The sequence below is a fragment of the Hippichthys cyanospilos genome, chromosome 16, assembly GCF_059441005.1.
Source record: "Hippichthys cyanospilos isolate Australia breed blue-spotted pipefish chromosome 16, RoL_Hcya_1.0, whole genome shotgun sequence".
In the NCBI taxonomy this organism is placed as follows: Eukaryota; Metazoa; Chordata; class Actinopteri; order Syngnathiformes; family Syngnathidae; genus Hippichthys; species Hippichthys cyanospilos.
The window spans coordinates 12,817,598-12,829,935 of record NC_142384.1 but is presented as its reverse complement, the minus strand read 5'-3'; the positions used below and the strand labels follow the sequence as shown (position 1 = coordinate 12,829,935).

General features: G+C 40.7%; 1 protein-coding gene across 1 annotated transcript; it reads left to right on the top strand.

The window, feature by feature from the left end:
* Positions 1–3,920: 3,920 nt before the first annotated feature.
* LOC148410682 (ras-related protein Rab-37) lies at positions 3,921–12,137 on the top strand. The gene is made up of 9 exons (XM_088436991.1): positions 3,921–4,430; positions 5,158–5,268; positions 8,055–8,096; positions 8,726–8,792; positions 8,963–9,015; positions 9,299–9,364; positions 9,987–10,043; positions 10,319–10,395; positions 10,832–12,137. The coding sequence occupies exons 1-9, from the start codon at positions 4,320–4,322 to the stop codon at positions 10,935–10,937; spliced, it is 690 nt and encodes a 229-aa protein (XP_088293117.1). The 5' UTR covers positions 3,921–4,319; the 3' UTR covers positions 10,938–12,137.
* The last annotated feature ends 201 nt before the right edge of the window (positions 12,138–12,338 follow it).

The following is a 12,338-nucleotide window of genomic DNA, read 5'->3' as shown; positions in this document are numbered from 1 at the left end:
TCTTACCTCTAAATTCTTCATACAATAAATACCCTGTTTTTTTTTATTTTTTTTATTTTGCGGAACCACTTAATATTTTGACGATCCACTTTTGGCAGCAATAACAGCCTCATTTTTTTTTAATGATGCCACAAGCTTAACATACCTATCATTAAATAGTTCTGCCCATTCTTCTTTGCAGCAAGCAGTAATTACAGCCTCAACGTTTTTTATTATGATGCCACAAGCTTAGCACACCTTTTCTTAGGCACCTCTGCCCATTCCTCTTTGCTGTAATTCTCGGTGGAGTGCTGCAGAGATGATTGTCCTTCTGGAACGCTCTCCTTTCTCAGCGAAACTCTGGAGCTCTGATAGAGAGAGGTTTTTGGTCACCTCCTTGACTAAGGGCCCTCTCCCTCGATGGCTCAGTTTAGATGGCCGGCCAACTCTAGGAAGAGTTGTAAAATGAGGCTGTAAGATGACCAAAAGTACAATTCCACAAAAATAACAAGTACTGCATTTTTCTGCTCAGTTTGGTAACCAGTGCTAAATAAAGCTGGGGTCTATAATTGTGTATTAATTGGATAATGTTCAACAATTAATTTAACTAAGTGAATGTGTTCTTCTGCTGCATCCATTAGGACTGTTATTATGAGTGTCATTATGCCGATCTTAAATGGCCCAAACAATTCAGAATAGATTGCATGCTCTGAGGATTCTTATGTTGCCATGGAAACGTTCAGCATCAGAGCTTCTGAGAATGTAGAAGGAAAGGCTTTTTGGTGGTAAAATGCTGTCTGTTTTCCAAGGAGAGTTTTTAACAGTAGAAAATGAACATGTTTTTTTGTTTGTTTGTTTTTTTTAACTAGCATAAAAGAGTAACTATTTAGCTTGTATTAAGCTGGTACATAAAAAAAAAAAAAGAATTCAAATGCTTATTCCAGATGCACTCAAACACTAATAAACGTCATACAGTTACAACCAAGGTCTTCTGTGAATAAAATGGCTCAAAAGTCAAACTGTCAATACGTGGAACTGAAATGAGTGATAGCAATAAAAAATAAACTGTGATGATCTGAAATGGGAAGAAGTGTCTGATTGCGCTGACAAAATGAAAAATACAATTAATGTGAATTACAAAATTTAAAAAAACGTTAAAAGTTAAGTTTGAAAAAAAAAAAAGAAACCCTGCAAATGTTGTCATTGTCACTTCATTTGAATGTATTTTTATCCTTGCAAAACTGTTTAGTAGAACAGTAGTCGGCCATCAAAATGTCTTTCTAGCATAAACACTGTCTAAGGCACCCACCTTTATAACCTAACATTTGTTCTAAAAGAATATATTAAAAATGTATGTTTATGGAATCTGACCATGCTATTCATTTTTAAAGTATGTTTTTTATGTTGTTAAATATTGATTATGAACTGCTGCAGATGGTGTACATGACACAGCTGGGTACTGTTACAGTATAAATGCATTTTTTTCTTACATTGTATCATTTTGATCGTTCCTAATTGTGACATTTATGTAGTATTAAAAGTAGATTAAGTCAGGTAAATCCCTACTGAAGGCCATTGTTGTTGTTATTTTTTCCTGGCAGGGGAAGAAGAAGGGATAGGCGCTGATAAATGTCAGCAAAAGAGGTGAGCATCTGCTGCCAATGTGCTCCAGGTGCAATGAAACTATAACTATGGCGACAATACTGATGGTTTCCTGCATCCTGCAATGTGGTGGGGAACATTTGACTACACCTTCACTTATAAGCAGAAGAGCTGAATTCTAAAAAAATGTGTGTGTGTGTAAATTGAACTTGTGGGGTCAACCAAAATGTTCCCCGCAAAAACCAAGGGAATGTTTTACTGGTTATATTTTTGCAGACGATTGTAGTGGGTGACAGTGACATAGGAAAGTCCTTCCTTGTGGTCCAAGAGACCTGGGCAATTTTTTCTTTGGGACCTTCGCCATCCCAACCGTGGGCATCGGATTCACAGTGAGTGCACTTCCTGCCATGCAACCCACACACCACCAAGAGTTTGTTTTTCAAGATCTCCCCCCACCCTCACACAAGCTGCTGCCTTCATCTGAGTGATAAGAAGGACACGGCAACACGGCAAGCTGTTTGTACTCAAGTTATGACATAACAGAGGCCTTTTCTTTATATTCACTGTGGAATGCTAGAGTCTCTAAAGTGAATGCAGGATGGACCAGTCGTGGGAAGAGGCTTCATCCTCTCACTGCATTCATTACTATTCTCAACATCCTGTGGGGGTTTTCTTGACGGAAGGTTGGTTATTAATGAGGATTGTGTCAGGATTCAGTGATTGCAATGAGGGCTGCAACATTGAACAGCGGAGGCAGACTGTTTGCTTCTGGGTGTTGGCTCCACTGCTGGTTTAAACAAGGATGATATTATACTTTGTGACGTGGGGGGAGGAGGGGCAGACAAGAGGCACAGCTCAGTGTAGTGGATGATGTGGCACTTGGCTTTATGTCGACGCGTTTATTGAGCAGCATGGTGGAGTCTGTGAGAATGTAAGAAATTGGCCTTGCCATTTGAATTAGCTTGAATGTGCTAGATGTGCATCTCCAGATGCACCATGCATTCAAGGGCAATAATTGGAGCCATAAATGTTCTTGTAGTACTTGTGCATTGCATCACATTTGTATCAGAGAATAACAAATGTAAATATTGTATGCAGCGTAGACCCTTCTTGGTAAACATACACAATCCAATGAGATCTAAATGAAGAGTTATGACTAAAATTTAATTTTGATACGTACCATTTATATACCATATTAAAGTCATGTTTTTGTGAAGGCAGGATTTGGTTGCACATGCAAACCTCATGTTGTGACCAGTGACCATATGCTGGCATTTTCCTGCATAAATATTTGTCAGCGTTGACATTTAAAGATCAAGCTCTTCATACTGACTCACATTTGGTGGCATATCTCACAAAGTGTAAACTGTAAGAGAGAGTTTAAGGGAACCTTTGCTGATATTGTATTTATATGTTAAATGTTTATCAGCATCTACAGGTTAAAGAAAAATAACTTCAGATGTTTTATTTTTGTCTGTTCTCAATTTGAATCAACATAAAACCTTCAACAATAAATTGAATAAAACCTTTACATTATATATATAGATTAGATAGATAGATAGATAGATAGATAGATAGATAGATAGATAGATAGATAGATAGATAGATAGATAGATAGATAGATAGATAGATAGATAGATAGATAGATAGATAGATATTAAATGTAAAGGTTTTATTCATGGAGTGTGAAAGGTCATGCGGTTTTGAGTCACTTTCCAAATGATGCTCAAAGTACCCAAACAGATTGCAAAGCGAGTTTAATGTTTTGCTGAGTGCTTAAGGCGAGGGGAAACAACAAAGTGGTTAAAATAGCAAGTGTTGACAAAATGTCGTTTCTCATTTTGAACGCTAGGCGGAGCCAAATACTGCGGAAAAGTGATTGCACACTTAATTGTTAAATTGACTCTTTGTGGAACAAGTTGACGCGTATGGAATGTTAATTAAGCAAACGACTTTTCTTTGAATATATGCAACAGTTGTTGACGAGAGCAAATGTTGGTGATTGGTTGTCGTTAAGAAAGAGGAGCGGGGAAAATGCCTTGGAGCAGAAAGAACCGACGCAACATAATCATAGCGACAGCGTCATTTTGGTCATGAATGAAACGTTCAAATGAGTGGCGTTCAAATGACTTAAGTAAAAATAAGAACAGACTCCGTATACGGTATTGGACAACACCTGTGGCACGGATGTGTCAGCTATCGTCTTATCAGAGCCCCGTAGCTGTTTTTGAAATAATATAACCCATTGGGCTGGACCCAATGATGTTTCCCTCATGAAAACACACGGTCACGCACACACACACGTGAACGCGCTCGCGCACTTACACACACTTAGACGCTGCTGCTGTGCACACCTCGTCAATTCATATCGTCTGCCCACGCCAGGATGCAAAGCAGAGAAATGTTTCCGCCCGGGTGTCATTTTCCGCTCTCATGACTGCTGGATGCTTCTAAATTGGCCCATTCGCGTCTTTTCTTCCTTTACATTTTATTTTAATTTTTCATCTAAACGCTGAAGGGTGAGCTTTTTTTCCCCCCCATTTTTTCCCCCTTGGCGATCATCATTTTTGTGACCGCACAGCATGCGAGCTAAAGGGCTGGAGACTTCCGGAGACACAGACTGAGATTTACACTCAACATTCAAGCATAACCTCACACAACACCTGTGTGCGTCCGTGTTGGACTACATCTCGGACGAGAGTGGCTTTGGCTCCGTGAACGCATCATTTGCCATCGCGATGTCCACTAGAAAGGCATCGTTGACGCAAAAGCAGTCTAAAAACGGAACGTCCAAATATGTGTTGGAGCGGTGCGCTTCTATTAACGAGTATTATGATATTGCCTTCAAGGTGTGTATTTGCTGTCAATTTATCATTTTTTTTTCTAGATGCATTACAGTCTCGTGATTATAAGTGTATACATGTAGTAGCTTAACGTGATGTGTTTGTATTTTAAAGTTTTAATTGGCGTTTCTAACAAGTCGATGTAGAACAAAATCTTCCCTTTGCCCACATGTGCTGATGCAAATATTTGTTGAGGGTGTACTTGTTGCACCCCTCCCATTGCCAAAAGCAGGACAGACACACCTGTTACTGTCAAGATGCTAACACAATGGGAGAGTAAAGTTAAATTGCACCAAGCAATTAACTACCGCTGTGAGTTCAAGTGAGTCAGCACTTTGTTTTGGCTGTAGGGCCACTTTATTAGGAACGTGGAAAAGAGGAAGTAAACTATTTGTATTGTTTTAGTTGCAACTGCAGTGCATACGTTTGCATTGTTTTGCTTTGAACTGCAACTGTCCTCACCCCTTTTGTAATTTGATTGCAAACATTCAGCACCTTAAGAGGTAACATGTTGGGGGCATCTCAATGCAAATTTATATTCATCATATTTCCAAAGAAGCTCACGCTAGAATCGTTGTGCAATGGATCTGTTGTGAAATATTTCAACAAAAAAATTATTCATGCAACCCACAGCGTTCATTTCCTGCACAGATGAATTGTTGTGTTTAATTGTAACCTTTGTGCCCTAGCCTCCCTCCCTCCGTCTGCTGACTGTTTTTGTTTCGCATGATAGGTGATGCTGTTGGGAGATTCATCTGTGGGAAAGACGTGCATCTTGCTGCGATTTAAAGATGGGGCTTTTGTGGGAGGCAATTTTATCGCCACTGTTGGAATTGACTTTAGGGTGAGTGAGATCCTGCTAAAAATCCGCCCACTTTTCCTCACATTTGTCATTTGTCTCCTTTTCTTTTTACTCTGATAACTGTAAAGCAAAGAGCGGGCCACTCCTGAGTGTGCCAATTATCACCTCGCTTTCCATCACTGTGTGACAGCAGCACCGAATGTACAAATCCTGTCAGTGGAGTTCACAGCACACTTGTGCTGCTAGGAGCCTCCGGCTGCTCCTGACATGGATGCCCGCCCACATCCTCATCCCCACCGCTCTGAGCCGGTGAAGATCCTAACTCATCATACCACCTGACCTCTGAGCATCCTCTTGCTATCTTTTATAACATGAATTGAGCCAAGGCACATATTTTGCATACGTAAAACAAAAACCTTTTAACGTGCACTTTAGGCTTTACAAGATAAGGATTTGGGAGCTAATAATCAAAGGTGTTATTTATTATTCAAAAAACAAACACAAATAGGTACTAAGCGCCTTTTTTTTTATGTATTGCATAGTCTACTGCAGACTACACGATAAAAAAAACAACGAAATAAATAAATCTGATTAAAAAAATAAAAGTAAGTCTAATATTACTATTTTTATTGATTTGATTATAAATTAATCAGTTTCCAGTATAACTTGTGTATCCTGTCATCCATTGAAATGCATTGAGAAATAACATTAACAATAATAAACCCTGTAAATTGCTCCAATAGTGCTGATAATCATTCAATCCATGGAAAATGAAGGGGAATTTGGCGGAAGAACATTAAATTGTCTGTCCGTCACTGCATCGCTGGCATAGATAGCGCCACATTGATACATTATTTGAATTAAATTGCTCATTTCCCCTGCTAACCTCATTGTAGCGTGGGGCACACTATCTGCACGGTGTTTTGGAATCCAAACCACCACTCTATTGTGATGAACACAAAAGCCGTCTTTTAATAGTGAACCCGATTAACCTTTTGTTCCCATCCTAATCAACACAAAACATTCCCCCTTATGGTCGGACTAGGATGGAAATTGTGTTGCATTAGCCAGAGAGAGACATTAGAGAGTGCAATGGTTGTCTGACAGAAAGAGCTTTGGATCATCTCCACTGAGGACAATTAGTTTTTCCACCACTCAAGGAAATGCAACAGGTTCTGTGCTGATGTTCCACAGACCTAAGAGTGACGCAAACGATGCTTTCACCGCTGCACTGTTCATTCAGAGTCACCTATAGTCTGCTTGAAGCGCCTTGTGGCTGCGAAAGAGGAGTTAAAGCTGCTGGAAAATGGAGTAAGCTGAGCGAAACAGTTGAATGCTGAGGTTGTTATTTGTGCATGAAAAGGCAGGCAGTGCTGCTGTTGTCATCTTGTAACATGGCTGGGCTATTTTCGGCATGCTTCCTTGTAGCATTTACTCAGCATGCAGACTCCTCTCACATCATAATTGGGGGGGGGGGAAATAGAAAGCCATGGCAACTAATGCAGGGGTTGAACCATGTCCATTCTACCAATACACAGTATTCAGCAGGTGGCTAGTCGCTGCCTGTAAGATGTTCAGCTTCTTTCTTTTCTCCCCCAACAGTGTTGTTTTTCGCACACATATTTTGGCCGCGTATTTATATTCACACTTCCCTTATCTGTGAATTGCTTTCTGGCGGGAAGGTTATTGTTGTGAAAGGTTAACAAGTCGCAATGTCTCGACCGTAGATGGCCGCAGGACCTGAAGACTTTCATAATAATGTTTGTTTAATTACATGTGAGAAGTATGGTGCTGCATTACTGATATGTTTATTTTCTATCACCTTTGTGTAGCCAGAATGCACTCAAGCCAAACGTAAACTATCACTATACTGTAGTTGCACTAAAGTGAGCTGACCCGAGCTGAACTTTTTTTTTTCGTGAATATGACAGTCATAAGGTGAGGTCAACCCAATTTTTTTTGTTAAGAATCGGTTCTATGCAGCCCTACGATTCTAAACGCAACATTCTGATTACTATTGTCGAATAGGAATTTTGCAGCAAAATCCACCAGTTTTTATCCATCTCAGAAGCGGACATTTTGTTGCGTCGTCAGAAAACATTTACAATATGTTGCTTTGTGTTCCAATGATTTGCTTTTAATTTGAAAAGAACAATACTGTTCATATCGTGGCAATACATTCAGCAAACGAGTCACTGACAATTGAGCAATATATTTCATATTCCATTTAATTTGCTCTTACTTTGAAAAGAAAAGAAATCGCTATTCCAGGCACGGCAGTAGAAAGCATTTAATTACAATTGCTGATAACCTGCCTTGACGTATCCCCAATTGAGATCCACTGCTATAGACTACAGTCATGTATGCAGTTCATCACCATAGAGTAATACAACCAAAAACATATTTTAAAGTTGGAAATGGATGCTTTTATAGCTGCGTACAAGATTTGAATGTTCGCTCTCTCAATAGTGTCTCTTTTAATTTGGCTTTAACCTGGAACGGTCCCAACCGTTTTAGTCCAAACTATGGCCAGAAAATCAGATTGGCGCACTGTGAGTTAACAGGAAATGAAAAGTGGGAGTTAGTTGATATTCTCCCTATTGTCCAACTCACTGATGTTGTCATGCGTTTTGCAATTAACTTTCTCTGGCGGCATTTACAAGCCACTTGTAGTTGTCTCTATTCTTTAGCCACACGCTGAGCCTTTGTGCTTTTTTTGGTCCCCTCTAATGTGCGTCATTCATTTCCGTGCCATTTCCTCACAGCATTCAGCTTTGTTAAGCATGCGGTACATGTTGTCTCATGGCTCCTCTTGCTTGTGTCCCTAGAATAAAGTGGTAGATGTCGACAACCTGAAAGTCAAACTCCAGGTGAGCAAGCACGCAGTTCTTCTCATTTGTTTTGCAGCAGACATGTTCAGCCATACATCCACCGGATTATGTCAGACTCATCTTGCGAGGGTTTAAAACTTGAAGGGACTTTACCAGATTTCTTCACACACAGGCGCCTAATCGTCTATTCTCATAACCTGTTTGTTAAACAGAAGAGGGAGGTGACAAAATTCGATACCTAGGCGGTAGCTTATCCTTTTGTTTTCCACACGGTTCTTGCACATCTTACATCATACAGAAAGAGGACGTAAAAACACTTTTTTAAAAAGCTACGGTTACTGATTGGCACTGTGTGGTTGTATTTAGATCTGATCATTGTTAATACACATTCCTAATACAACAATGACAACAAAAAAATCCTGTCTTAGCTCAGACTTTGTGTCAAGTGGTTTGGAATCAATCTGCGATGACAAAATGATAAGCATCCAGTGAATTGATATAATCAACTTGGCCTTTACTCAAGTAGATTTGGACAATACATACAATTTGAGCCATGATGCTACATTCTTATGTTGGTTGTCTGCTGTTCAACTTGTTCCGTATAGCAACAGTTCTGTTTGCGTCACAAGTGTAATTATCTGCTGATTTTTTTTTTTTTTTTTTTTTAGATCTGGGATACAGCCGGCCAGGAAAGATTCCGAAGCGTGACACACGCCTACTATAGAGATGCCCAAGGTAACCTTTTCTCGTTGAGTTTACTTCCTCATTCTGTGTTTGTGTGTGGGAGTGACCTTTCTAAGAAACGCTCTGCTTTTCATAGAGACCATTTTAAGTACTCTATACTGTGTGTGTGTTATCCAAGTGGTACCAACACAATATATTTATCTTTTTTTTCCATTTAACAGCACTACTTCTGCTATATGATATCACCAATAAGCCATCATTTGACAACATCAGGGTAAGATTTTGCAGTCTATGTGCTCCCTTTGTGTTTTAAACTTCCAAAAGCCCCTTTACAAACTACAATGAGCACTTACGTTTGTCCTCATCCTCCTCAATGTTATCAAAACAGACCAGTTCTGATAATGAAAAGCAGTAAAAGTGTTCCTCGGTGGCTCGTTTTCACTGCGATTGATTGATGGATGTGTCCCCCGAGGAATGAGAACGGTGCGGTCTTGAGATATTTGTTTGTAAACCAATCACACATCGCGGCTGTGCCTATCTGCTTGTACTTTTTAAAGGCTTGGCTCAATGAAATACACGAGTATGCCCAGAAGGATGTGGTCATCATGTTGCTCGGCAACAAGGTGAGCAAACCTTCCTTTACTTTTGTGTTACACAAAAAGATCAGGATAACTGTTCCTTTGTGCATCACTTATTCCTCATACGGCTCTTCAGAAAAATACTCATGTGTGAACCCATCAAATGCAACATGAAGCTCAGAGTTTCATTTCCTCCACTGATGTTTTAAAACACATGATCAGCCCAAGACATGGCCAAACGACCCCTTCATAAATTCAGAATCCAATGCTTGGAACCATTTTCTGCACAGTGCCCCTGGTGATGAAGAGTCTCCTTGCTGCCAGCAACAGTCGTAACTAATCTGTCAGAAGGCTCCCTCTGGTGGTTAAAAGAGGACCCTGTGCTCAGGGGGGTCATGCATGTCAATGAGGCTTATTTGTGCTGAGAGCAGCTGGGATGGCGGCGTCAGTCCTCCACTGGGGCTGAATTTTGTGACACCCCTTCACTCAGCGGGAGCTTTGGCTCGTGAACATCCTCTTATCTGGCAGCCGTGCAAGAATGACTGCCACATAAGAGGATGAGCTGGGTCCATGTGTTGACATTGTAGGCCCTACTCTGTAACAATTAGCTCTGTGACCTCTAACCTCCAGCAACTGGGCAACGACTTGTTTTTCTTCCGCTATACAGGCAGACATGGCCGCAGAGAGGGTGGTTAAGACAGAGGAGGGGGAGAAATTGGCTAAGGTAAGGTTTCATGTTAAACTGTTGATTGCTCTTGCTGTCATTAGTCATCAGCGTAGATCAGGAGTGGTCAAACTTTTTTTTTTTTCCTTTGAGGGCTGCATACAAAAAGGTGTGTCTTTTAAAAGGGCTGTTTTGCACCAGCAGTCCTGCGACCCTTGTCAGGATAAGCGACTTTAGCAAATGGATGGATGGATGGATGGATGGATGGATGGATGGATGGATGGATGGATGGATGGATGGATGACTCACAAGAGCGCCATTTGTTTTTGCCTCAGGAGTACGGAGTGCCATTCATGGAGACCAGCGCAAAGACCGGCGTCAATGTGGAGCTTGCCTTTTTAGCTATCGCAAAGTAAGTGTAAAACCAGCTCGGCATGAACATCAAATACCAACTTAAGCACCCAGAGAGTTTTTACAGTGAAAGCTTAGATTTGCAAGCAGTCAGTTTGTAAGAAAACAACTGATAAAAGGGTGGCGAAAATGCATCGTATCAACATTAGGTGACAGATGCGTTTGTGGTTACCATGGTAACCGCCGGAAATCGCAGGGTGTCTATATACAGGAGGATCTAGGCAACCCTAACTCTGACGCGGTTATGTTTGACCCTAATGTGTGGATAATGTTCCGCCCGATGAGTGTAGCTTCTAATTAAATAGGTTGCAAAAACAGAGCTTATGTTTTACTCGTCTCCCGCATGACCCCCATTTCTTACTCGTTTTGCTCCATCCCATCCCTCATCCGCCCCCTCAATATCTGACTTCCTTTCTCACGCTCTCTCTTTCTACCAGGGAGCTGAAGCACAGAACCACCCAACAGCCAAATGAGCCCAAGTTCCAGATACACGATTACATTGAATCTCAGAAGCACAAGACCGGATGCTGCAGCCTTGTGTAGCTAAACCCGACTCCGGGCCGGGTGACATAGCCAGACATGCGCACACATACGCATAGAAGGGGATCAAGACAGAGTGTGGTAAGGGGGGATAAGTAAAACCAATCCCGGCACTAATCCTAAGAAGTAAGCGTCCTCCTCTTTTCCACTCAAATGAATGACAGTGAATCCGATTGCCATCCCTTATCGAAAATGTGAATATCACTCTGTAGAAATGTGTTGTGGTCTTTGTGGTGACAGTTGTGATCAAAAAAAGAAAAAAGCCAGGATTTACACAATGGAAAATCTTTATCCGTCTGCAGGGATGTTAAGTTTTTTATGAATAATCAATAAGACTGTTGATAGGACATAAAATGACTTTGTTTTCATGTCACTTTTCAAAGGCTGTGAACTGAATCCCTTTTGGCCTTACAGTCTTTATCTTCACTAAGTGTGTATACACGGCATCACTGTCGGACTGTAGCTACACGTTCTCACGTGTAATGCTGTTAGAATAAAATCAATGTTGGAGGACCCCTGCTCATTGTGTGCGTGACCCAAACGTCCTCTTAAGGGTCTCACTTTGTTTAATGATTTGCCGCAGGATCTTTCCATGCACTGTTGCGCCGGAGATTATTTCTTGCTTCTATATAACCCCCCAGACATGTTCGTTCTTATTTCAAAAACACACTGAAACGTAACTGTGTCTTAGATGACAATGGATGTTGTTGTGTGCAAAAGCTGTATTTGTTCCATGCACTGTATTTGTCTTGATTTGTACAATGTTCATTTTCAATGTTAGCTTGTCATATTTGTTCCTTCTTGGAGGCGTCACGGTGATCACAAAGTGCCATGAAAAAGTGCTTTGTTATCATATTATATATATATATATATATACACACACATATAAAGTATATTTTGTAATGTTTGTGTTGCTGTTTTATACAAGTATGTGTGCGTGTTGCTACAAAGTTATTGGAATCAAGTTGTACTGAGCTCAATAAGCCACAGTGTGGCAGCAGTGAGCCGTTTTATTTTGTGCAACCCAAGTGTATAAATGTTCAATATTTACAGGCCACGGTGGTGATGCTGCATTATTTATATTCGCATGATGCGTGATATCTTAATTGCCATGTGTACAGTTATTCTATACCCGCCTAATATGAAGTATGTGGTTGAGTTTGTAAACATGGAGCACATCTGTGATTCACTGTACCAACTTCACACCTCCTCTTTTTCCTCCTCTCACATCTACTGTATGAGTCAGTGTGTGCATCAGCTTGCATGGAGTGTCTCAATCCGCTACCTCTAATGAGCTGAGCCAGGAGCTGCACAGCTTTTAAGCACACGTACAGTACTTATCAGTACTCGTTCTCTAACGGAGCTTTACATTTGCACGTTGGTGGTTATTGTGGTTGGTTTGGT